We start from the raw sequence: 27,473 nt of genomic DNA, 5'->3' as shown, positions 1-27,473 counted from the left end.
CCAACGATTTCAATTTGTAAGATTCCCTCTGTAACAGACATCAGCGTTCTTATACCCAAGAAGTGAGACAGTATCTTCAAAGATGTGAAGTGCTGGGACTCCTTCCTCAGTCCCTGACACAGTCTCTACATCTCCAGCCACAGGGAAAGCTTTCCTCATTTTTCTGCTTCTCTACAGGGTAAATACATCTACTTTAATTACACAACCCTTCTTAACATCCCCTTGAAATGCTTCCTCTTCCCATTTGCCACCTGTAAAATTCCAGCTTTAACTCCAGATTTCATCTGAGTGACTTTAGACAGTTATGAAGAACCCTCCTCCCCTTCCCTCAATGTTAAGAAATGGGTCAAATTCTCAAATTACCTCAAAAATCTCTTCCCTGGAGACCTCAATACGACAATGGCCAGCTTGAGGTTGCTGCTGTGACAGCTCTTGCCTGAGGATCTTGAGTTTCTGCACTAGGTCTCGCTTGTAGCGCGGCACGGTCAGACACTCGGCCTCGTCGGGAAGCTGACACAGGGACACGACCTGCTGCTGCTGGTGCTGCTGGTCTTTGAGTTGATTCTGGCGGCTAGAAACAAACACAGCTGTTTGCAGACGTTCACGTCACACGTCCCCAACTTTCTTCAGATGTTTCTTAAAGGTTAAGGCTTTGTAACTAAACTGCTTTCAATTTACTATGATTACTACTGTGATTACGCTAAAATTCTCTGGGCCCGGTAAAAAAATAAATTCAGAGAGATTTTATCCTGACTGAAGACATATGCTTCTGTCTTTGTTGGCAACTATCAGTTATTTTTAGGGCTTGTTATTTCTATTAGTACTACTCTACAAAGTATGTAAAAGGTTGCAGCACTATATAATAAGGTATTATCCATACAATTTTACTACTAAGCTGCTGACACTGAATTTCTCAGATACCGTTTCCATATTTCCTTTGCATGTTTTGCCTTCCTCCATTTTAAAATTCAGGGATCTGCCAAACACTATGCCTCTAATCTACAGTCAATACCATCGTCTGTTTTAAATGGCTTGTCTGAAAAAGAGTAAGCTTACAAAAAGATGTTTGTACTGGCAGCTTGGCGGGGCCCTTGTCCCTTGTACCTGGCCTAGTCTGGACCACAGGAATGTGGGAGTTCACATGTAACTAATTGGCACAGATAAACAAGTATTTTTACTAGCAATTCTAAGAGATTTTGTAAATCTGACTTCTTACTAGGAAAAGTAAATTAATCGTGTTGCAGAGATGTCCTCTCTAATGTAATTTCTTGACCACGGTAAGTGGATATTTTTATAGCTTTTTAGTATGGCATCTCCAAACAACACAGGATAAAAGCTGTATTTTACCTAAACCATGAGAAGAACATCTCTGTGTGGAACACATGAGAATACCCTGAATTTACTGGATAATAAGAAAGGTTACAATTCAGAATGTTTTCCAGTGGAATGTTAATAAATTTTTTTTTCAACATCAAAGACCAAAAAATATCAGATGGAACCAAACACAGTTTCAATATATTTTAAAATTTCAGCCTATTGTCTGTTTTGAAACAAGGTCTACTAGAAAGCTCTCCTGGCCAACCAACTCCAGCAGGCTTTTACCACAGGAACATTCAGAATTGGCAATTGAAAAAAAAAAGGGGGCGGGGGAAGGTGTTCCCAGTTTGCCTTGTGGTTCTGACAGCTATTCTCTTATTTGCAAACCTTCTATTTAAAGCAATTCTTCACAAACCACCCTCAAGGGAAACTAACACCAGGTGAGCAGGAAATCTTTATCAGTAGTCTTACAAGCCTAACATTTAGAAAGCCCTGCAATGGCACACACTATAGATCACCTCAGCAGTAACTCAAAGCTTAATGTTAATACTAATACCTCTTTATTCCTGGGCCCTGAGGAGGGAATAATGCAGAGAAATCCTACTTTGCTACTATGCCCTGGGATGCAGAACTGCAGAAGTTAGCTTACTCAATTTTGTTAGTTTTACTGTGTTTTGTTGTTTGTTTCTGGTTAGGTTTTTTTTTGGTTGGTTTTGTTTGGTTGGTTTTTTTTTTAGGATAAGGCTACCTTAACTTTATTCTCAAGCTGACCCCATTGGTCTTACAGTAGATTACAGTTATTTTAAGTCATTCCTGAGAAACCAAGTCATTACAATAATTTAGAGACACACACCTGACATGGTTCCAGACCATGGCTCTATGTCGTTTGTGCTACATGCATGGTCATTTCTGTTCACTTGTGACTAGTTTTAAATGAGTCTCACTTAGCTGTATTTACTTGATATACAAATTAAAGCAAAATAGTTGTTTTATCTTCTGAACTTTCTAATTCCATAAGAATGAACATGTGAAAATATTCCTTGTATTCCTTCCTACCAGAGAAGGTGATAACTACATACTAAAGTGAGCACACACTCATACTACCTTTAACAGCACAAAAGAACCAGTCCCCTAAACACAAACTAGTCAGTGTCAGTCTTAAAGAAAACGTCATCACTGAAACGAGCAAGAATTTAAGATCTATGCATCAAATTAAACCAAGATAAACTAGGGCAGAACTAGGAGGACAAAAATAAAATGCCTTCCTCCATATTAGAGTAAAAATAATCAGTGCAGTATTAGCTAAACAACCTGCAGTGCTTAAAGTAATTAAATCTAATTTCTTAGTTTGTTTTCACAGCTGAATGACTATGCTTGACTCTGTACAGTGCTTTAAGGATACAGCTAAGTACTTTTCAGGTGCCATAACTATCAAAACCTATCACAAATTCTTGGCCAATATTTTTAAACAGAACTGGGTTACAAATTTGATTATTTTCATAACTTATAACATCATCACTGGAAGAACAAACTGCTTTACTCAGCTCGATTAGAAAAGTCAGTATCACTGAGAATAAACATTTTCTTATGCCTTTGAACCTAAAACACTATCACACCCATCCCACCCAAATCTAAACTTATTTCTCAGATAATTTAGAAAATGACAGGCCCTAAGGCAAACTTTTTTTTTTTTTTAAAGAACAATTAAGGAGGTGGGCTTAAGGGGAGGCAGGGGAAGAGGAGGGGGAAGAAAAAAGCTTTCACATATCCTGTTTGGTGCAATAAAAGAATAAACACCAGAAAAGATTTATCAGGCAGCAGACTTTGCTGATGACACTGTTGGTTGAATTTCTGAAATCCTTCCCTAATGAAAGACAGATGTACAAATGAAAAACTTCAGCACACTGTAGCAGTACTTTAAACTTAAATAAATGCAAAATGGTTCTGTGATTCTGGAACTTGAAAGTCAAATTGGATTTTCCAGATAACAAAGCTAGCTATGTATTTGTCCTCCACAATCCCTGTCGAACTAGCTACTGCCACCCTACTGCCACTTAAAAATAAACCTACCTGGGAAGGACAGCATTTCAAATATAGTCCAGTTAACTGAATTTTCTACAGTTTAAGAATTGGACTATTGTAAGTAAGAGGGTCTGAAGTTTTTATTCGGGTCAAGTATCTAAATATGAATTAATTTAATGAACTTTTCTGTGTTTCAAACAAGAACATGCTCCTCCGCTGTTTTTTTTCCAAGACCACGGTCATTTGAAACTACCAATCTAAATTCGGCTAAAATTAGTAGTGATTTCTTCGTTTTAAATTTAAAAAAAAAACAAAAAACAAAAAAAACCCCACCAAAAGTGCCAGCGTCTGGAGGATGGGAGCTTACTGAAGTTCTGTAATATACACATATATAAGGAATGATTTCTCTAAACAAAATACATGTTTGTCAATATTTAGACTCTTCTCCCTTCTGGACTGTTAAGTTCAAATGTATATTGGGTAGAGAAGGCTAGCCAGCTTTTATGTATTACACAAAAGATATGCTGACCTCCTGCATATTACTTTCCATTCCTCGGCTTTGTCTTTTCAGCGCTTGTTCCCATTATTCTTTCCTTCAGCTTTTCTTCCCAATGATTCACTTCCTTAAAAGGACTATTCCTCCTGCTTACTCTTGCCCAGGGCTGCAGGGCTTTCTGTCTACCCAACTCTTCATTGTTTCTTCCACTTAACACCTACTCAATACTTTACAGGTGTTTCCCAAGAGTATAAAAAGGTGTTAGTAGGAAAAACAATACGAGTCAAACTCCTGAATGGCTTGCAGAAACTGATAGCCACGTCTACACAAAATAAAAGAAATGTTTGTTTGCTTTTTTGGGTTCCATTTTTAGTAGAGGATCCCCCAGTGTGAAATGAGTCCCTAGGGAATAAAAACAAGAGCCAGAATTCTTTTGAGTTTCCCCTTCTCTTAAAAACCTGCAATATGAAAATGGGACATGGAAACACTAAGGCAGAAAAAATACAGTTCTTATTTGATTATTTTTTTCTGAGTTAAATTATCGGGCTCTTATTTTGAGAATATCTCAACTAGCCTTAATCTAAAACTGAAGGTGGGAGCTAAAATATTTCTCCTTTATTCCAGGAGAATGGCTGGGCACGTGTGCATCCGGGCTTAACTCATCAGTATTTCATACCACTGCCTACTGAATGCAACCTCGTATTTTAAAACAAGTAGTCCATAACTGGAAGTAGTGTGACATATAAAGAAGAGGAAAGAAAGTGTCTCTCTTGCTGTTAGAAAAAATTCTATCGGCAAATCTTTCTCACCAGACAGCACTTGCTTCCCCCCTGCTGCCCCCAACTCCCAGCATCACAACAGCCACATTCCTGCCTAAATGCTGCTAGAGATTATTTTTTTCCCCCAAGAACAATCAAACCTGTTTTGTTTGCTGTGTAACAGAGTAAGTTGTTAGCATGTTCAAGAACACCACTAATATGCTTTATGTACCACTGAATGGCAGAATACATCTTGATATAAAATCTGGCACCCCTCAAGAATCACTTTCTTTGCCCTATTACCCTCAACACATGCCGGAAACTTTTGGCTTACTTTAAGACTAAATGCAAGTTAGCAGATAGCCGTGGATCTGTAAACTGCGTGGTCCTGTTGTTATGGTCAACAAAATAAACTCTGCCTGTTGCTGTATTTCGGATCTCCCATCCAGGAGGCAGTGGACCAAGCTCTTCACAATTGATGTTGCTAAGATCCCTGTGAAAACAAATATAAAATGAAAAATACCTCAGCATTTGGCCTCCGAGCCAAACAAGCGTAAATGTAACAGAACAATTCCATGAAGTCTGAGAAAATGTATTGTTTCAGAAACTTGATCTGTTCAGCTGGAATCTCTACTCCCAAGGTGCAAGCCCACCAAAGAAAAAACACACACCCCAGAACACATGCCGTGGGGAAAAAATTCTTATCAAATAACCTTCATGTCTACAAACTAACTTCAGATGTTAAATTAATAGAGGCTTAAAACAAAAATAAAGACCACTGCCATATTTGCCAAAATGGAATTGCAGTTCTACACCAATGCTGACAGAAAACTTTTTTAAAACAACATTAGTCATGTAAGGAACTCTGAATCACACTTTAAAAACTCCTACAAAACAAAACTGTATTTCTGAAGAGTTATACTTTCCATGAAGAATTACGCATGGGATGTGTGTGTATGCCACAGGCGGTTTTGCCCCAAAACCCCAAATGCTAGTGGGAAGCAAACAGCTCTCTAACAGAATATTTCAAATAAAGTATTATATGAATAATGACTCAGCTCCGCACTGAGCAGCACAGAGATCGCTTCACAGGTCTCAAGAAAATTCTGCTGAAATCAGGAAGATGTAGATTCATTCTGGAGGTTCACTGAAAACAAATACTAGTCTTCAAAAAATGTAAGCGTACTCATTTTTCACGTATATAATCCACACCTCAGATACACCTTTAAGAAGAGCTGCACTTCATGGCATGAGGGAAGTCTTCAGATCTCCCAGCATGACGGAGTTGAGGGCTGGAAAGAGCCGAGGGGCAGAAGGGCTAAAAAGACGCCGTCTGCACGGACTCAAAAGGCTGAGAAGCCACTAATGGAAACACAAGGCTCTGGAATTGAACTTCTGCTGATATTACCCACACACACAGTGCTGCTGAACTGCAGGGATCATTTTTATTAACTAAATGACTCCGGCATATTAGCATAAAAATACAATATTCCTTAGAAATGACATAAACTCTGGCCTCATGCAAACAGCCAAATTTTGTGCTCAGTGACGCTCATGCAGTTTCTGCTACCACACCTAACACCAGCACTAACTTAGATTTCATACAAAACTATTACACCACAAACTTAAGGATTATATCTAATATAATTTTGTTAGATAAATCTAGTTTCTAGTTTTATATGATACGGAAGTCATGGACTTCCTAACGCTCAGCTGCCAGCTGTATCGCACACTCAAGTCTACGGATAATGCATCAAAGCAAAGTATAGTCTTGTAACACAAAAGTAGCAATAAAAACAAAAGAATCATTGGAAAAACGCAACGTAGTTCTGGCCGTGAGGCACTTCAACCTTCCTAGGATATCCAAAATCCACTTCCATGAGAATGAACACCAGCAGCAACTGACAAAGTTGCTACAATTCTCCTAAATGCCAACACTGGCTGCCAATTTCAAACTGCACACATGATTTTACAACACCATCCCCAGACTTTAGGAGGCAATAATTTTCAACAGGATTTCTTTTATTTATTTATTTATTTTAAAGACCAATCAGAAGCTAACAATAGTTTTCCTGTTATCCTTCTTTGCTTTCAAACACATCAGAAATGATCACATGTACAATATGTACACTGCTGTATCGTGTAAATAAGGACGCTAAACTAAAACGACACTTACTTCAGATTTATTTTCTCCTAAGTGTTGAAATAGCCACAACAGAAACAGCAGTTGGAGTATTTTAATCACAGGTCAGGCTCTCTCAGCTTCTCTACCTGTTTGCCCCTCTCCCCCACGTTATTTCTCATTATATGCTGCTAATGAGATGCATGAAAGCATATATGATTGCTCTAGGAATATCAGTGTTAGAGCATTATGAAGAAAATAAATATTAATTTCTGCTCTGTAACAGGAAACCTGCTGTAAAAAAGCTTGTGCATTTTTAGATGTTTGCTACTATACTCAAATGAAAAACCTTCCTGTTTTTAAAAAGACCCAAAATCCTGGCACTTCAAACACAGCTCACTATTTCAGCTTCCAGGCTTTTTATGACCCAGTGTCTCCAATTAGTTTCTTAAAAATGTACCAAGTTTCCCATTCCTTGAGTAAACTATGTTTGGTAGTCTGAACACGGGACAGTAATTCTCACAGACAAGTAAATTTAAGCTAATTCAATGATGAGACTGTAGTTCACTAAAAATAGTGTGTCGAAACATACAAGGGGCATCCTGTAGATGTTCCAGGTTTTCCCCTTTGTCTGCTCCTCCAGCAAAAATGGTCGTGTTTGTCTATCCTATTTGTCACAAAGTTTGTTCTTCATAAATATATGTTGATAGCTTCTCAGGTCTTGCTAACTTCCAGAGTCTGAATTAAAAACACATACCCAACTCAATTTTCACTGAAGCATCTTGATAAATCTAGATGTTTGTAAGTGCTCAGATCCTACTTTCTGTTTCATTATTTTGCAGAGTATTAAAATCTGGACTTGGCTATAATTCACATGCAAGATCTAGAAGCAGTAAACTATACCTGTTTTCAAACCACCACTGATATTTATTTCTCGATTCTCCATCTTTGCATTAAAATAACAATTTGAAGAACCCGGACACTCATCTATTTGGATGAATGACTTGTTAAAATGATATACTGGGGCCAAGAGTTAGAGATATAATATAAGAGAGAGAAAACTCTGAGTAACGTACTGCTTAAACACCTTAAAGATACTTTCATTGTTTCTCACCTAGGTACTCTCGGATCATGCCACGTGCTAACACCAGTCTGAGTATGCAGAAAATAGACCTGACCTTGCTGAGTCGTTCTTTGCTCTGTGAAAATAAAGATAAATTAGTAACTGTAAGAACAAAAAGTGAAATACAAAACCTCACAAAGACTGATTTCCTAAAACTAAGGAATCAAAAGGATCTCACATAAGGAGAAGATACAACGCATTTTCCCAGTTTCTTGGGAGACACACAATTCAAATATTTTAAATTGCATACCATATCCTTCAGGTAAATCCGGAGGAGTGTGCAAGTGTGTCCTGCTCATGTAATTTCTGTGCCTCTGTGACCTGACTCTCCTCTCCGCCAGCCGGGGATCTGACGACTGCCCGCAGGTCGCACCGTTCGTTCCTGTAATTGGAGTGTTCTCGTCTACAAAACAGCTCAGGGGTCTGCCTGGACTGGAGTATTCAGATGCTGGCCTGTGGAGAAAAAATGTGAAAAATCGCATTGCTGACTGGACACAGGGCTACACAACGCGCCTGATGGAAGCTCTCCGGGAATCCTTGTGGATGGAAGCTTCATCTAGGGGCTCTCAGGAAATCTTTGCGGATGGCAGAACTGTGGAGTTGACTTGGTGCGCAGGAAACCTCGATGATGGGCAGAAAGCTTCTGTTCAGCGCTCACTGGTTCATCCCAGAGTAATTAGTAAACCTCCTCACCTATCTGAGGGTCTGACCTGACATTCAGTACATGATGCTGCAGCATCAAGATCATACCAAATGCTCACATGAGCAGTTCCCACCTTCAACAGAGTGCTGACAGAAAAATTTTTTTAAAATGAGGAGCATACAGCCCAAACTCTCCCACCTTGCCTTCATATGGCTGAGGAAGTGATCAGGCCTTGTTACTCCTTCCAGTTTTTAGGGAAAATTATTAGGCGAGGATGGTGACCAAGGGCTAAGTAAGATAAACCCAGTTGTTCTTGAGAGCTTGACTGCAAGAGGAAACACTGAATTACATGGTTTTGTGTCTCAATGCTGCTTTCAAAAGGACTTAAAATGGGTTAAAGGGGGATTGATAAGGATGCAGGAAATCCCTGAAACAAATTATATACTTTACATTTGGTTTTCTTCTGTAAATGTGTCTAGAGCTTAGAATAGGTATTTTAACATACCAGGAAAAATACAGATAGGTAAATTAAGAAGCTGTTCAGTGCCTTCACTCACTAGAAAACTGCAAATATGTATCAGAGCTGTCAGCATTAACATTACAGATTATTTTAAGTCAAATATACCCATACAGAGACTGAAATAACATTTACTGAGGAAGGAAGAGACAGTCTGAAGGCACAGACAGTCTGCAGAAGAGTCTGAAAAATATGAAATGACACTGCCTACAGTTCAGGTAACAGCAAAACTGGCTTGAGGAACAGCTTCGCAACACACATCTACTGTTATTAGAAAAGGTGATTGTCATGATTTCGAAACTCGCTCTGTAACAATCAGCTTTAAAAGTTCTGGATTACATGGTCACAGCATGTACATGGACAATGTCTGTCAGCTATTTATGATCTCTTTTCTTCATCCTTACAACGTCTGCACATTGTAATGAATGTATTTATAGAGGTCTACCATAGCACCTTTACCAGAAAACAAAGATGCTAGTGTTAGGGGAGGAAAAAATAAATCTAGTCAGAATGATTCTTCTGAGTTAAATACTAGGCAGACTGAAGGAGGAGGATGTTAGAGAAGAAAAGCATACAACATTTGTAGAGTGACTTGGAGGAATACCGAATACTCCGTTAGAGCCACTTAGAATCGCTTGTGCTCAGTGCTCCTGGTCAGCAAGCAAACTTCGTCATTGGCACAGCCTCCTAAAGAATGTCTTACCGTGTTGGTCGCTCCCACTGAGTTGTTCGTGTAATATGATTTAAATACTGGATCCTTCCAGAAGCAGTCCTCCGCTCCTCCCACCTAGAATTCAGACATTGAGAGATAAGGCAGTGAGTGGTATTTCCAGGAAACCAGGGCACAAAATATTTCCAACATAAATGCCAACTCAGGAAGACTTACACTATTATGAATCATGTTAGCTGAACAAGGTAACAGGAAACAACTGGAAGTTCAACTCAGAACTGATTTTACTTACTTTTCTCTTGGAACCAGGCATATCGTTAACAATATCACACCTTCATGTTCAATAACTATTTGAATTCTAATTAAATCCAAACAGCCATATAAAGAAGCTTCTTGAAAACATCATGTTTAATAATGCATTTAACATCTTTTGACCACTGATTCTAGTAAGTGCTTTCATAGTATCTTCAGGCACTACTTGCTTTCATTAAAAAGTCACCTTCAAATAACATGACTTTTTAATTATTATTACTTTTGCACTCCAAAATACAGGAGGCTATACAGCTAGCTTTGCAGTTACACAATCAAGTAAGCAATATTTATACAAGGAACGTTTTGAAGTTAAAATTTTTAAAAATGTTTTTGACTTCTCCAGACTCCAAATTAACAAAAGAATGCTGTTTAGGTCTTAGATGATAATTTATGTTTCAAAACTCATCATCTGAAAAATCAGTTTCTCCTGTCTTTACCTGCCAAGAATCACATTCAGAAGGTCTGTGTTTGCTCTGAAAAAGTTGATGACAGCACCAGAGCCTAAAACACTGCATTTTTCTGTATTCGCAAAACTGGTTTAGGTGTTAATGATGTCATTAATTCTCACAGGGACAAATCAAAATCCTAAACTCAGCCTTTGGCAGGTAAATACAGCAAGAACTCAGGCTCCATTACCTTCTCCAATCATGATTTACATGGAAGAAAAAGTGATCCATTTTTATAGCAGTGTACACCTCTGCACAGCGCGGCAGAAGGCGGCCAGGCCCGTGTTCACTACCTTGCTACAAACCTACTGCACGGATGAAGTCAGTTTGCTGGCTGTGATTTACTGTTATATTAGTTTATCAGTTCTATAATTTGTAAGACATATGTTTTCTTAGAGAAGTATATTTTTTTTAATCCATTTACTCACATATACACCACCTCTCGTTTTCCAAGAAGAGACAAGTCAACAGTCAAATTATTAACTATTCTGTGTATCCTAGCTGGCTTATCTCCTGCTCCTAAATTCAAAACTGCAGATGTCTGAGTATGAGAATAAAAATAAGTTAACCTATTTGTACACTGACTTCTCACTACTGCAAAAGTCTGTTGTATGAGCTGTATTTGTATTTACACCACAGCGATGTCAGCTTACCCATCTGGTAAATCATTATCAAATAACCGACTGCAATCCACAACTTGTCCTCCTGTGCCTATTCGGTCTCTGGACTGAAGACTTACTATTAAGATAATAAAAGAATTATTAAAGATATGACATCTGAATGCAAATTACAGTTATATTTGAAAGAGAAATGGTACTACTTGCAGGACTATGTTGAGCCACGTTCTGGATATTTTTTCCTTCCCACAAATCAAAGAGAATTATACAGAAACAGCGTGTATTTTCATACATGTAATTCTCTACACCTTTCTTCAAAAAGTTTTGCTTAAAAATATGAATGCAAGCGAAGCAAGAAAAAGAAGTTAACTCTGTAGCTGTCATTAACTTTTCTCCGTATGAGACGGACTGTGACACTTGTCTGGCGGCAGCAGGGCGGCTTAACCTCACACAGGGCTGGGACAGCACGGGGAACAGTGCTAGTGCCACATTTGCACAGCTAATGGGAGAACTGCTAATAGAAAGGACTAAACTAAGAAATTCCTGTATGTTTTTGACTCCTCCTTTCGTATTTTGTGTGCACACGGGATTCAACACACACACGTACACACACACAATCAGGCAAAATTTCACTGCAAGAAGCACTAGACGTTTGGTTTATTGGCTACTTTCAAACACCAGTGGTAAGAAGTCAGATCAACTCACACAAAGCAGTGCTCAGCACCCCGAAAAGCTCTTACTGCCCTCAGCAAAGCTGTATTACTTTTTTTTTTTTTTTACTTTTAATATGTTTCTTTGTAATGGATATTTATGCCTGAAGCTTTTGTACTATAGTTATGAAAATCAAGATTTTTTTTAGTCAGCTTTTGTTCCCAATATCATAATTTGCAAGTGTCCAATCTAATAATTTATGACACTTGTGTTCCTGTGGGGTTGGGGGTTGGGTTTTTTTGATGTTTTGCTTTGCCTTTAACAATAAAACAATTGCTTAAAAAGCTAAATACGTGCTGTGGCACACATTTCTTGAGGTGGCACTACTGTACCTCTGGAGAACTGTCTTCAAGCCCTATTTATGTATGCAGTGAAATAAACTTACAGACCTTAATCTAGACACAAACAAACTTCTGTCAAGATCACAAAAGACATAGTAGTACTGGCAGTTTTTGCCAGAGAATCCAAATTTTCCGTAACAACATGTCTTGAAGCTCAGGATTTTGGGCCTTCAACAGACCAACCCAGGGAGCCCTGCAGTACGTGCCTGCTTTATTCCTAATCAATATTAATTCCTAGTCTTCCATGAACACTAATGTTACAAAGCAACTTCTAGAGCCAAAGACACCTTCAATTTAACTTCAACCAAAACACAATCTTAGATGACATATTTATTCTGCAACAAACCCACACATTACAAGTTCACATTGTTGCATGTAGGCAAGGTTTGGCAAGCAATACACACAGACAAAAATGAAACTAAACAAAGGCAATTACCTCCTCTTTGCCTACGTGAGGACCAAAATTTGTGCACGGCTTCATTTTGTAATGAGTAAGGACTCATGTTTTTCTGCACCGCCACATCAGAAATAAAATGGTGGCACAGAAGAGAGCTGTAAGATTAAGACACAGTTCAGGTGCCCTTTCCATCCACATCTTCTTCCCCCCTTCGAAGATAACCCCAGGTAGTTAAGAGAAAGATCCCGTTGCTCCCTGTGCCAAATTATAAAGGCATACCCACTGCGCACTTGATTCGTAAGGTTATCATCTGCTGAAGGTATCAATTACATTTTAAAATTGTTTTCTGATCTTGCACAGCCTCTTAATATAAGCCAGTTTATCATTAGAAGAACTGAGACTGTATTTATAACTTATTCTATCTTCTTACTTTTTATCAAGGTTTCTCCACCACGTTAACTACTGCAGCAGAATTACCTAGTTTTACTCAGGCTCATTCATCCATTCAACAAAACTGCATTAGTGAAGAAAGATAAGAATATAAGGAGATTAATAACGAGAATTTAAATAAAATAAAGACAGGAGTCTCTGGAATCTTACCACGGATGCATTAAATTAAAACACAGCCATGACGGACGAAATCTGACCTTTCTGATGATAACAGATTACAGGAACAGATAACAGGAAAGCAGAAACTACAGATTTATTCTCTGTCTCCGCCGTAACCTGACAAGCTGCGTTTTTCCTAGGTTCAGTGTATGATCCAGCAGCTCCTGCTAATTAGGGACAGCCCCAGCAGCATGCCAAGAGAGCTAATGCTGCTCTGGCTACACCACTTCCCATCATCACACCAGGTTAAGCCAACTGGTCAGTCTAGTTTATGCCCACACTGCTGACTAGTTATCTCTGACAACTAGTTATCTCTGAAGTGTATCTGCCATGCCCACACTGCATGGTATTTGCCCCAGGCTTCCCACCTGGCATCCCAACAGCCTTGACACCTTTCTGCTTTGGGGTGGCTTTTTTTTGTTTGTTTGTTTTTTTATTGTTTAATTAATGCTAGCATTCTTGAGTCATGATGACAAGGATGCATGTTGCATACTCTGGAGGGCAGCATGAGAGCACGTCATGGTGTGAGGGTACAGTCCCTGCTGGTGTGACATCTGAAGGACTGCTGCGGGCAGAACAGACCCTGAACATGCGAGTTCAGTTTCCTCTTAAAAGGAACCCCACAAACAAAACTGCATGCATAAAGCGTGAATGATCAGGGGACCAGTATACTGGAGCAAAACCAAAAAGCAAACCAAACTGACAACATAATGCACCCTAGAAAAATAACTTTTTTTAACCTGTACTCTTCTGTGCAAGCTCCCATGGAAAATTTAATATTCAAGAATCATCTGAAGCGGCAGCAGTGCACTGACAAGTCCGCATTTCTACCATCATTTGACTCTCCTGTGCCACCTCACTCTTTATCTTAATACTGTGTAAACACTTGCAGATCAGATGCTAGACGGGTGGTTAAAGCAACATGAAGAGGTAACACCACAGGTGTTATTCAACAGAGCACTTTGAGGAAAGCAAACAAATGCACTGAAGCCCTTATTTGCTGACTGATATTCCAATAGTTTTCCCTGGCTGACAAACCAAGAATGTTGCCTGGGTATTATTTGATCTAGTAATTTAACACAAAACTGAGCATGCAAATTCACTTTTCTTTCCCCTATGTCCAAATACTCTCATTAACATCTTGCCATAAAAATAACGAGTTCCTTATACTGACCAACTTTTTCTACGACTTAAGTGACCTACTAGAAACGCTGCCTTCTGAAACAACTTACAGTACACCAGACAGAGTGTTTATGAAGTTGTTTGTGGACACCTGTTTTTCAATTTGCCAGCTTCTTTTTAATTCTCAAGTTATTTAAGGTTTATGAGTTAGCAGAATGACAAAGCACAGTTACTGAGATTGGTGACAGACTTGTTAATAACCCGTGAAAACACAAAATGAATTGACCAAGTCATCCCAGACAACAACTCATTCCTGTTGCAGCAAGATGTTTTACCCTTTCACAAAACCTACAGGAAGTAAAGCTTTGCTGGAACTCTCAATGGCCAAGAAATTTGTAATCAGTTTTTCACAAGGAGTTCAGGCTCAAGTTGTCACCATTCTTTACAGTGAAATTAAAAGCTTTCTAAATCAATTTTCTGTTATCTATTGTCTTATCTGTCCTAACACTTATAATAATATTTGGGGGGGGTTGCTTAGGGGGGGTTTGTGTGGGTTTTTTGTTGTTTGTTTTCGGATTTTTTTGTTTGTTTTTGTTTGTTTGTTTGTTTTCTTTAAATTCTCTACATACACACTTCTAGCTTGAAGTCCAAATGACTCTGGCACTAGACACAGAATTTGAAAAAAAAAGTTAATTACAGGAAACTGACATCTAGGAAGGGTATTTCTATAGCTACTATTAAGCTTCAAGAGAACTAATAGATAAAAACCTTTACTTACCTACTATCTGTCCTCTAACAGTATCATTGTCATTTGGCCCAAGCTTGCACAGATCCAATCTCTGATCTACAAAACAAGGACACAAAGTGTAACTCACACGGTATTTTGCTGCCTCTGAAAGGCACATTGAAGAACCATCAGAACAAAATTCAGCCTGGTGCAGGATAGTTAAGACTTCAAGAGATGGGGGAAGGGACGCAAAACTAAAAATCTTCAGCCAAGACTTCATTTTTCATTATTTTAAAATCAGAAAAGAAGACTAGAATACTTTTGCTGTAACATTTTTCCTACTTCACAAAGCTCTTCTGATGACTAAGAAATTACATTATCCTATATTGGATGCCTAAAGTGATCATAAAGTATTTTGAACTCTTTTCTCTTGTAAAGACCAGCCATTGTCATAATGCACTTCCAGCTCAACACTCATTAGTACAGCACAGATAACCTGCAGCATCACCCCATGCGTTCCATGCTAAATAGGTAAAATTTCAAATTGAGCAAAGCACAATGCACCGAAGCACTGATCTAGTGACAAATATTTAAAAATGAGAACTTCAGTTATGCCTTTATTACCAAGGAACACATTATTAAAGGTAAAATCACAATGCTTCTCTACCAGCACGTCACTGTTTTTTTTTTAATTGTCTCTATAGCCAAGCACTACTCTTCCATCACAAACACTGCGCCAAATTTTGTTCTGAAGTAAATGGCATCCATTAGGATAATGGGAAAATAGCATCTTGCATGTTAATTAACTTTTAAAAAATTAAATACGAAGCACTAGAAGTATTATAAAGCACTTAATATCTTATGACAAAGTTTACTATTTAATTTTGAAGGTCCATTAATTTTTAAACTATGAATTTGGCTTCGAGATAGATCTCCCCTTTCATTTATCCCTTAAGACTTGCATTTTTGAAGGTAATAAAAAGATAATTTGAAGGTAATGAGAATCTGTCTTCCTTTAAAGTTCCAACACATTAAGTTCAATCTTGACAATCCACAACAGGCTGCGGCACTTCTATGGTAACGGGGCAAAGGAACTGAAAAGCCAAAGGTGAGTTCCATTCTCTAACCTACCCATGCTATCCTCAGCCACAAACCAACATTAGAAACTACTAAATTAATTAGAATATACAAGCTTTATAAAAAACAACAAAAACTGCCACTCTTCAAAACGTCTGTGCGTGGAAGTTTGGTCTGAAAGACAAGAAACACTAGTCTTTAGCTTACTTACAACCAGTGTCTTTAAGGCGGTTGATTGCGTTTGAAAGAAGTCTCACACAACCCAGAAAACCAGCTCCCTGCTTTTTATGAATTTTCTTGTGATTCCACACACTGATTGTTATTGAATCCGACTTCCCAATATATCTGAAAAATGTGGAAAAACAGTACTGTGAATGGCACTTACTGAATACTTTGAAGATGCTCCAGAAATCACCTTGGGGGAAAAAAAAGATTATCAACCATTACATTAAAAATTTAACAGGCACTGTATTGGCAAGAGAGAATAAGTCATCTTCAGAGAAGATGGACACATTATACTTTAATGAAAGCATGTTTTATGAAGGAGTGTACTTGAATACAAACCAACCTAAAATCCTGATTCGTGAAGAAGGCATTCATGTGAATCCAAAGTCTACCAAAACCTGCTTAACACAGTAACACGACCAGGCTGTGGCTGGCCCGGTCACCACACTTCCTTGAGCCCAGACTCATGCCTACGCTCAGCCTAACCAAAGAGACGGCAATGCTCGTGGCAGCGCGTGTTTGAGAGCAGCGTTAGCAGGCAGAGTGGTTCAAGCACCACGACAGAAACTATCAGTTTAGCATCCTTTTGCGCACTTCATCTGCTGCTGCTCTTCAGGCAGCGCAGCTCACCCTCACTTCCAGCTCTTGGGAGCGCTCAGGGGAAACGTAAAGCAAACCTAGTTACACATCTGCCATTAACAAATCCTTAGGAAGCTGCTTTACTATTAAGAAAACTTCAGCAAGGCCTTGTTTATAACATACATTACGTATAATAAAAGGCTCATACAGTATCTTAGTTGAGATGTGCCACACTCCCTGCCTGCCCCCTGCTCACCCGTGGGCTGCCTCCTCGCGGCACGACCAGGGAAATGCTTTGCAAAGCCCAGATCTGCATTTCACCCACATGGGGAAACCTGGACACTGTCGGCTATTTTATTTTTACTTTTTTGTTTGAAGCTTTGCTCTTCAGAAGCAATTACGTCGTCAACTAGTTTTTGTTTTCAAAGCTTTCAGAGGACAATTTCAAAACACCTAAGATAAATCGGCTCTTGCCAATACTGAATTATTATAGTTATTTCAACGTGAGGAAAATGAATTTTAACTACGGCTTAGATACCAAGAACTACTTGTAATTCTCCCTTCCCAGGCCACAAATTCTGCAGTTTAGTTCCAAGTGCCATTTTGTTTGTTTTTGAAGGAAAACTGATCAACTCAACCAGCATCTAAATACATCTCCCCCATTGACTGAGACTTTTTCGGCTTTAAAACATCTTAATATTTTCATAAAGATAGAAATGATACTGTCAAGGTTGGCAAACCAAACAATTGAACTAACTGTCATGGCTTAAAATTGCAGCTGTGATCAGGTAAGTTCTCAATTAACACTTCTCCCCTTTTTCCTTTTTCAAAAAGCAGAGCTTTGACAACTTCTTTTTCCCACCTGCAGACAGGGACTGACCCGAGAAATAGCAGACAGAAAAGCCTAACTGTAGGCACATTCCCATAAGCATGGTTTAAAATAACCAGTGCACATTTAAAAAAACCAACCAACCAACCAAACAAAACACAAACTTCACACAAACAAAACCCAAAGTTTTTGGAATAGTAAACTGATTGCAAAATATATAGGTCAGATTTTTGGCCTTACAACCTTGACAATGCCAATTTTGCATAAAGAAACGAGAGATGAAGATGGGTATTCACGTGCACAGTTGCAGTCTACAATGTTTCATGTACTTAAAATAAATTCTCATGAGAACAAGCTAGGTGCACTTAAAAATAAAGACTTATCATGACCTGTCTTCAATTTTCCAGTTTTCCTTGTTGCTTTAAAAAAGTCAAAGGTATATGGTTAAACACAATTTCATAACAGAACAGTTTGAATAATATGTAGAACAGCTGAATATACAACACAGTTTCCAAGAATTACTGTAACATTTCAGGGTGAGGTTCTCATGGTTAAGATGCAGACAGAAGCCACCCATACCAAAACGGGAGGACTTCTATATTACTACTATAACCTACTCGGATTTTTGAACCGGAAAGCCTGGCTGATTCACACATTTAAAGGAAATATGCAAGACAAGCTGCATTTTCCAAATAAAAACTCATTTTGGTGTTTTGTTTTCTTTTTCCCCCCAAAGGAAGAAAAGAAATAGTTCAGTAACTGCTAGTTGGCTTTATACCAAAATGTTTCATCTATATTTCTGCATAATTTCAGGCATGAAAATACATGGTTGCATTTAAAGAGCGACAGTAGGACAAGCTGACATTTCCAACTCATTTGGTGGATAAGTTACATTTGGTTTACATCATCTGGCAATAAAGTTTCAACATAAAAGCCTGGGCTAGAAATTTTATTTGTTATTAAAAAAGAATGATCCAAAAAATAAAGTTAATAAGTTTAAAAAGAAAAAACAGACACAAAAAACACAACCCCCCATTTGTTGGATGCCTCCTCTCTCTTCCTCCTCATAATTCAAGTTCTTGGAGCATTTTTTTTTTCCCCCACTCTACCCTATCAGCAATATCATTTCACAGCTTCAGTACCTCAACAGAGATAACAGGATTAGCATTAATGAAGTGGAAACCTGGAAATTCAATTTCCATATACGTTTTGTTAACTCACGTATTTCCTGAATCTGTAAAATTAGGACTCTGGGTAAAAGCTGCATGTTTGGAAGTTTTAAGAAAAATGCCTACTCTCAACGCTTCTAAACAAAAATCAAGTACACGCCATACTGGAACCTTAAAAAATTTTTAATCAATTTTTAAAACACAGGGAGAATTGCAACTTCCTCTAAATAATTTTATTGCCAAAGTGGTTATTTCCTTCTGAGCCAATATACCCCTCAGGAAGGTTTGGTGTCAAGTGACTTTTCATCCCCACGGCATTATATACTCTTTCCCTGAAGAGTTCAGCTTGGTAGAGAAAAGCAGAATGAAGAAAGTGGAAAAAAATATTTCCTGAAAAAGACACACCTCTTCCTGATCACAAGCCAGATGTACTCCCTCCAGAAAGAGAGAAAAATGCAACATCAAGAGGTATGAACTCGGGCTCGGAAGCCAGGAATTCCCCATTTCTAATCCATGCTGTCACACAGACTCTTTCTACGACCTGGACAAATGACTTAGTTTGCTTCTCCATTTTCCAATTTCTGAAATTTTTCTAATATAACTGTAACATTACACTTTGAGATATCAGCTGTTTTCAGATTGTGGGAGAAGAAGGTGTGAAGAGAGATAATGAAAAATATCATCCTGATTTTTTCTTCTCTCTTCCTTCACCCTGACACTGCTCTCATCTCTGGTAGCAACCGAAGGGTGTTTGAGCCTTTGGGATGGTCAGGAGAGAACCAGCCACAGGCCGTGGCTTAGACAGGACCACGGCATAGACATGCGGCACTGACTGGCTGCTCCCTTCTCCTCCCCAGCCCAACGTTGAGCTGAGCCTACAAGACACTGTAAAAGCAGACACACCAAGCAAACAGCCACCAAAGTGGGCTTCTACTCCAGATGTTCCTAACAGACCCACCTAAGAAGTTCAGCAAAGACTTATGCACCTGATGTTCTTGAGCTGGAATGGCCAGATCTGCTGATACAGGCTAACCATGACCCTGAAACGCTTTCAACCTAACTGCAAAGGGCATCAGCTTCATCAAACTGGTCTAAACCACCACGTCAAGAAGGCAAAGCTGTTTGACAGCTCTTTAGGAGTCTAATCTAGGATGGGATTCTCTAAACCAGCACTAACCAGAGCTGCTGCCTTCTCTCCCTGAGAAAAAATTAGGATCATCAGCAATAACTAATGGGGGTTGGGGTAGTAAGATGACTCTGCCAGGGCAGGGGCTTGAGAACGTGAAGGCACCAAACAGCACTAGAACGTGCAGCGAGGAGATTTTGGGAAGAGGAGGAGTTGTAGAACTTGGGCGAGATATCATTTGAGAGGTATAACAAAGAAGGAGAGCAACAACTCCACGCTAGGGCCTGGGGGTGCAGATTTGAAGGGCACAGAGTAAAGATGGGACCAGGACTAGATTTTGGTGGAGATCGTGGTACAAATCTCTCTTAGAGATAAATAGACCATATGACTCTCATGCTTTAAGAGCAGAGGCTGGTGGGGAGGGCTGGAGTAGGCTAGAGGGGGCACAGGTGAGCACAGGAAGGCTGTGGGAGAGATCCATGCTATCACCGAATGGAAAAAAGAGGATTTATTAAGTTTCAGAACCGCTGGTTTAGGTAGTGTTTATATGCTCTGAATGCGAGAAGGTCTGTAAATGTGTTAAATCTGGTTATTCAAAGCTTTGAGGAAAGGCCTGAACAATAGGCAAAACACAAACAAGACTGAAAATAAGAAAGGGGAATACATCCAGGGCAAGCATGGTATTTTCCTGACATTAAACTGCATCCAGACAGCAACTATTTGGCAATTCTTTCTGGAAAGCCTCCCAGATTCCCCCCTCCCCTTACACACACCCATCTAGACTGAAGAATCTAAGCAACTAACTAATTCATCTGCTTTCTTTCATGCTAAGATCTGAGTTAAGAAACATGTAAGGCAAAAGCAAAACGTTTTTTGTTCTTTCTAACACTGCAGATGTCCTTTTAAAAAAAATCTTATACAACAGAATATCTATTATGCTGAATCAGGTTAGCAAGCCACAAAATTCCCTAGAATTAACAACTTAATTCAGACATTATTGCATAAATACATCACAACAGATTCATCTTACTGTGCCATTTGCACATACATGACACACGAGACTGTTGATTAGCAGCAGTGTTAACCTGTTACACAAATTCCAGGCTACGGACACTTCAATCCACCCAACGCAGCCAAGACACAGTTTTACTGCACATAAGCCTATTACAGTTAGTTAAAAAACAAGAGAGATCCTCACGGTAGGAAAAAAGCAAGATTTTTCTTTCCAAAAAAGTCTACATAACTGCACCTTCCTCGGGCTGATTTCCTACGCTGCATGGTGGCAGAAGCAGGCAAGCTGCCACCGAGACTCCATCTGTTATGCTTGGTGTGCAAAGCATTTCCTCTAGCAGTGGAAGCGTCATAAGGCAGAGACTGGCGTTCCCATGCGATGGCGTGTTGTCAGGGTAAGCGTTAGGAAGTTCTAAAAACCTACTATTTTTAAAGGATGAGAAGAAAGATTAAGCCCTGTAACCTATAAGGTTTGCCATCAGATGCTTAGCAGTAGGATGGTTACTATTCATATATATTTAATTTTTTTATTTTTTTTTTTTTCCCAAAAATTAGAAGTTAATTATCTTAATATCTGGTGCAGATGAAAAGCTAAGACCCGACACCGGGTACATTACAGTAAAGTCACCTTAAGATAAAAGCCAGGCAGCAAATTTTTGTATCAAAGAGATCTAATCTTTTACTGCTGTTTTAAATAGGAACTGCAGACTAGGCGACTGATGTTTATAAATGGAAATAAACGTCCACAGAGTAAGGAATAACAGGCAGGACAATAAAACGGGTTGAATGATTATGAAGAAAATTTTGAGAGATAAAGGATTATTTTCAAATTACAAGGCCTGACATAATGCTAAATTTTATTTTGGATTAGAAATGCTGTGTATAATTCTGTCATGAGGGAATTCAACTGCCAGAATCAAGCAAAGCAGTTTTCCCTACAGGACAAGTAATTCATATTGAGAACAATATCCTAACTAAACAAAACTTCGATTTTTTTAGGGTTCTTCTTCCCAAAAAAGACCACCGCACACAAAATATTTCACACCGGTCCAAATTCCTTAGGACAATCCAGCAAGAGAAGCCCCAAATCTGCCCAAGCAAAATATTCTTCCAGAAATCCCATTTCTGTCTCTGCTTTTTATAATCTGATGTGGACTGCAATCACAGTTTTGCTTCAAAGCTAAGACAGCTACAGTATCCAGATAGAAGCATGACTTGTTCTATAATACAACATAAAAATCCCTTCTCTTCATTCTTCCTTGAAAACTATAACCAGAAAGGATTTTTTTTTCTAAGGTTTTACTATTTTCTTCCATTACTCTCATGGCCTATTAACATCCTCCCATATTTCTCATGTCCTCTGCTCCTGCTTTTCTCCAGAAGGGAACCAAGTCACCAAGTCCCCAGGTCCGTAGCCCATGGAGCATTTGGCATCCTTTAGAACCCATTCCTGTCAGCTGCTTACTGTCACTGTCACCACAGCACTTCAAACACCAAGTCACAACTGGCAGATACCGGGGAAGACACAGGGAACCGCTGATATTTTCAACACAGAATTTAGTAGCAGATTAACTGCCAAATGATGGCCCACCATTCCTCCTCCAAAAGCATCCCTTCCCTAGCTGTAAAAAGGTTATAGGAAGGCTTTGCACTCGAGTCATGTTGGCAGCACCTTCCCTTCCACCTTACTCTCCTTTTATCCCTGTAAAGCTATGCATTAATGCTCGCTAATGGGACCACCAAACTAAACAACAATGAAAGTCCATGCTTGCATTTCACTCCTACAGCAGGAGCACATCGGTGGTACTCAGGGGATGCACCCTGTGGTCCAGCTCCATCCAAAGCAATTGGATTCATGTACTCTAAGACGCTTCATGAAGGAAGCCACAAGACAGCGAGTGGTGATGATGGAGAGCCTCCCTATAAAAGCTCACTCCCAAAGCAAGCTAACGTGGCACACCGTTACTGACCCAATGCAACCCATTTAACTGGCAAACAATTACACACGTTTTTTTCCCCTCTCCAGCTACCTTCCTGCGGGTCAAGTGAACTGAATGCATTTACCCAGACCCAGATGGAGCCAGTGTAAGAGAAGGAGCATGAACACATGCAGCAAATTGGGAAAGGGGCTCAAACAGGAGAGAAAGGGGACCCTCCATTTTTGGTGGCAGCAAACTGCAATATCAGTGCAACCTACTTGCGGATTTCACCATTAGACCACTGCACAGAGTATTAATGGCTGTTGGAAAAAAAAATATGTTTAAGCTAGATCTTCACAAATGATGGTCAAATCTTGGAGAGGATGCAGAATGGCAGAGGTCTGAAATCTGCATTCTATATGAATCAACATTTTGGTAGGTTTAAGAACAGTAAAAAAATCAAATTAACTTAGAATTCTTTAAATATGAAAAAGAGCCACTCCTTCTACATGAACTTAAACTTGGTTTATATCCATTTTCCTAATGAATATGAATTAGTCTCACATGCAGAATCCAAGCTTGGACTGAGTTTGAATAATAAAACCTAATGCTATAGCTTTCCTCAGAGAAAGTGCTCTTATTTAACTAAACTGCCTACGGTATATTGTTAAGCAGTAATGAAAATGTTTTGTATACTGTCCTAAAATGTTATGAACAATGACTTCATATATTTAGTCTTGGATATTCAAATAAAGAGTAGGTAAAGACATCACTTTAAATCAGGCCTTCCACATTCTGCTGAAAGACCTATCAAGCTGCTTTTCTTCACTGGGAAGAAGGGGGAACAAGAAATTCGCTGTGTACCAATACTTGATTTGCTCTAGGTTTGGTGATGTCCAAAGCTAACATAAATACGCTCAAACAATTTCTAATAATATGCATAGGGAATGGAGCCACAGGAAAAAGAGTCAGAGATCAGAACAATGCCCTAGAAAGGAGAATACAATGAGGCAAAATTGTTCACTTCTCTTCCTCATCTTCCATCCCAAGGAAAAGGATAAAAAAAGGATAAAAGACAGGGAAAATACAGCATGCACAAACACAGAGAAACCTCAATAAAAAAAAAAAGCTTTAATAACTTATACAGAATATCCTATGCTTTAGAAAGACAGAGGAAAAACATGACATATACAGGCCATACGGATTATATTGCTCAAAAGCACTGAAAGATGCTCAAGAGATAACAACATAACAATTTATAGCGTGAAGAACATTTGGGACAGAAAATGACATAAAGGAGAGAAAACAAGAGGCAGAGAGAAGAAGAGACACTGTAGCACTGCAACAGACAAAAACAGCATGAAGAGAAAAGCGGTTTGAGGGAAACACTGTCAATTATTTGCTTCATTTTACAGAAGTGTTAGCATGAAAATATTACAATAAAACAATGCTATGTTAATGCATGTAAAGCATGTTGCAGACATCATCACTAGGAAACCAAGTGTAGTGTTTAGATTTTGAGGGAAATTAGAAAGTGGTATTTTGACACATGTATTTTTCACTGAAACTAATAACTTCTGGGATATTTTCGAAGCTGTAAAATAGGACGGTACTATGAACATCTGACAATGCCTGTGTACTTCAGAGGATTTCACTTCAAACCTTTGGTTATCACTGTTACCACCTACAGGTCATAATGCTGATTCCATTTTGGATCAAGTGTATTCTTCACAGTATCTGTAGAATGGCATTGGCCAGATCCGTCCACCACGACCTTAGCAAATGGATCAGGAAGTCCTAAGAGGAGGAAAAAAAAAAAAACTAGCAAATGGATCAGGATGCTGTGAAGTCCTGTATCATTGCACAATATATATATTTTATTTTTTTTAATATTTTACATCAAGTTGCCTTATATTCACAAATGAGAGCCATATTTAATGAGGGGAATAACATGACATACTAAGCACAGGAAATAGCTAAATTAGCAATTTATTTCACTGATATAGACCAAGAAAAAGTTGTACAAGTCAAACACTTTGGGGAAAAAAAAATCTGAACACGTTAATCTTCCTAATTCAGGATCGAGTAAATTCTCAGTGTACAAAGAATTCAGCAAAAGGCAAAGAAAACAGATCGGCATTCTTCCAATTATTTACAATCACAATTTCGGTTGTTATCGTTACTACAGGCAACTGCCTATACCAAGATTATTCTTGCTTTTGACCTCCACCTTGTTTTCTGCTAGCTTTCTACTTCATTTTCTGCTAGCTTAGTACCTCAAAACCACTCACATAGGCTCAGCTGATCAACAAAAATTGGTGCAAAGATGGTGCAGGCAGCAAGGACGGGAAAGAAGCAGGAGCAGAGCAGCCTACAATTAGCTCTACTGCAGCTAACCTACTAATTAACTCTACTGCTATTCTAACCAACCTATTAACTGACCCCAAAAGGGATGGTCCCACCACTAATGCCCCTAAGTCATGCGGTCCTAGCCCTTTTCCCCCTCATACTAATTCTTCCCCTCATCTGAATGCACACAGAGTCAGCTGAAGGAACTAAGGCTGTGAGACATTATTCACATTTTCTGTAGCACAAGTTTTGTCCCAGTTCCGCTTCCTCAGGTGACTCACGACGGAGCCAGTCAAGCAGCGGAGTGGCTCAAGACAAGTTTCAGACAAAGCACGTGGGGATAAAGGCAAAGCACGTGGGGTAGGGTGGGAACATCCTTGCGAGATTTGTGCTTCAGTGCAGGAGTATTACCACAGATTTCAAATCTTGAGGGCTTTTTTCTAGGCATTATTAAACACCTGAAAACTTGCAGCCATACAAAAATAAAAAAAAAAATCAAAAGCAAGTTTTAGAAGTATGACAAATTACAACCTATTTCTTCACCATTCCTTCTTCAAATTCTTTTCAAGGTTTGGGTCTGATCTTTCCAATTCTTCCTACTCCCAGCCGGGAGGCGGCAGACGGGTGATCTGTGCGTGCTTGTCTACACAGCCAATAACATTCCTTTCTGCCTCCTTCATCCACCTCTTAGCACTTCTTTCAAAACATTATTAAAATTAATTAAAATATAATTTCAGGGTAGGTAAGTATTGTGACATGATTATTAATAATTAAGATGTAGATCTGCCTGCTGGACAGAAAGTTCTTATATGAAGAACATTTTAATAAATATGTGGCACTAACTGAAAAACATGTAATTTGCCTGAGAGTAAATTTGTTTCCCCCCCCCATCAAAAACAGAGAGAGTGTGTCAGTGTTTTAATTATTATTATGAATCTGTGACAAGTGTCACCTAAGAAAAAATTAGAAGCCCTGAAATTAAACCTGGAATCAAAGCCCCCAACCCTCTTTATGCAAATATTTTAATACAATGATCATTTGCAAACACTGATGTACAGAACCTCTGTAGTATTTATCCCATCTATAAATGTATAAGATTTTAACAGCTACTTACGGAAAAAATCCTTTTTCACCAAGTTTTTTGCACACAGTACTGTAAGAGAAGTAGAAATACAAAATTAAGTTACTGATTCCAAACTTTAAAAAAAAAAAGCCACTTTACCTGTCCAGCATTCCAGAAAATCCTGCTCAAAATGAATGAATATAAACAAATTATGCTCCTACATCATTTATATTGTAATGTAAAATAATTCCTGAAAGCTGAGCCAGAAGCGTCATCTTTTGGCAACTCACCTTTAGGTAGATTATAGTAGAAGTGATACGGCAGTGGTTTCCTCAGGCAATAGTTTCACATGCCTTTTTCCCCTCCTCCCCCCTCAGTGGTTTTGCCAAGTCTGTATTTACTGAGTGAGGGAACTGAACCGTTTCCAACTACCTCACCATACGGTGGCACAAACAATTGTGCCAGTAAAATTAGTGGTGTTACACAGGCAGGGTCTTATGTTCGGTTCCACAGACCAGCGAAAGCTCCCTTGACCATAAAGAATAGCGCATTAGACAGCCCAGGCTTTTCTGCTACTCTGTGTGGAAAATAAATAAAAGTTTTTACCTGAAACACATTTGGGTGGGATAGACTAACTTCTAACACCAGAGTTTTGATGGCTTCGAAGATATGTTTTATTTGTAGAAGTTGATAATTGTTTCAGGCTTTTTTGTTTAAATTAAAAGGGAGGAACATTTGCATTTGTCAACTAAAAATACCAAGGGGAGAACAATCTCATAGGAGAATAGAGTAAATAAAAATCAATAAATAAATAAAAGGTCAAAGGGGACAACTTTCACATAAAGATGCCAAGGTACACACAGAAGACTTCTCACAAAATGCACCACTGTTCAACTACAAATCCTTATCTATTACCACAGGTTTAGTACGCAGGAAATACTAGATTCCCCTGTGAAACATTAAAATATTTACTGATAACACAACAGGATTCCTGGGTCTTGAGTGAAAGCGTGAATTCCTGCTGCTAGTACAAAAAAAGTAAAAAAGGGGAGGGGGGAAGAGGTATTTGGTTGGAACCAATGCTGCAGAAGCCTCCTCAGCATACATTCCCTTGGACATTTTGTCTATGAGAACGCCAATATTTATTACTAGCAGGGAATGCAAAGCCAGAAAAGT

At 38.8% G+C, this 27,473-nt stretch overlaps 1 protein-coding gene across 2 annotated transcripts in view; it reads right to left on the bottom strand.

The window, feature by feature from the left end:
- Positions 1-27,473, bottom strand: part of SMURF2 (SMAD specific E3 ubiquitin protein ligase 2) — a 63,614-nt gene that overhangs the window by 8,786 nt on the left and 27,355 nt on the right. Inside the window, exons 2-11 of one of the 2 annotated variants that reach the window (XM_074607378.1) lie at positions 26,349-26,387; positions 24,574-24,682; positions 16,239-16,372; positions 15,002-15,067; positions 11,080-11,164; positions 9,702-9,785; positions 8,089-8,291; positions 7,830-7,914; positions 4,928-5,086; positions 364-571 (exon numbers count right to left, since the gene is read on the bottom strand). In XM_074607378.1, the coding sequence (XP_074463479.1) occupies positions 364-571; positions 4,928-5,086; positions 7,830-7,914; positions 8,089-8,291; positions 9,702-9,785; positions 11,080-11,164; positions 15,002-15,067; positions 16,239-16,372; positions 24,574-24,682; positions 26,349-26,387 (1,172 nt within the window). The remainder of the gene's footprint in view (positions 1-363; positions 572-4,927; positions 5,087-7,829; positions 7,915-8,088; positions 8,292-9,701; positions 9,786-11,079; positions 11,165-15,001; positions 15,068-16,238; positions 16,373-24,573; positions 24,683-26,348; positions 26,388-27,473) is intronic. The other variant, XM_074607380.1, reaches the window with a different exon arrangement.

Source organism: Larus michahellis, chromosome 14 (genome assembly GCF_964199755.1).
Source record: "Larus michahellis chromosome 14, bLarMic1.1, whole genome shotgun sequence".
NCBI classification, from domain to species: domain Eukaryota; kingdom Metazoa; phylum Chordata; class Aves; order Charadriiformes; family Laridae; genus Larus; species Larus michahellis.
Note: the sequence above shows the minus strand (reverse complement) of the source record. Positions and strands in the feature narration are given on the sequence as shown.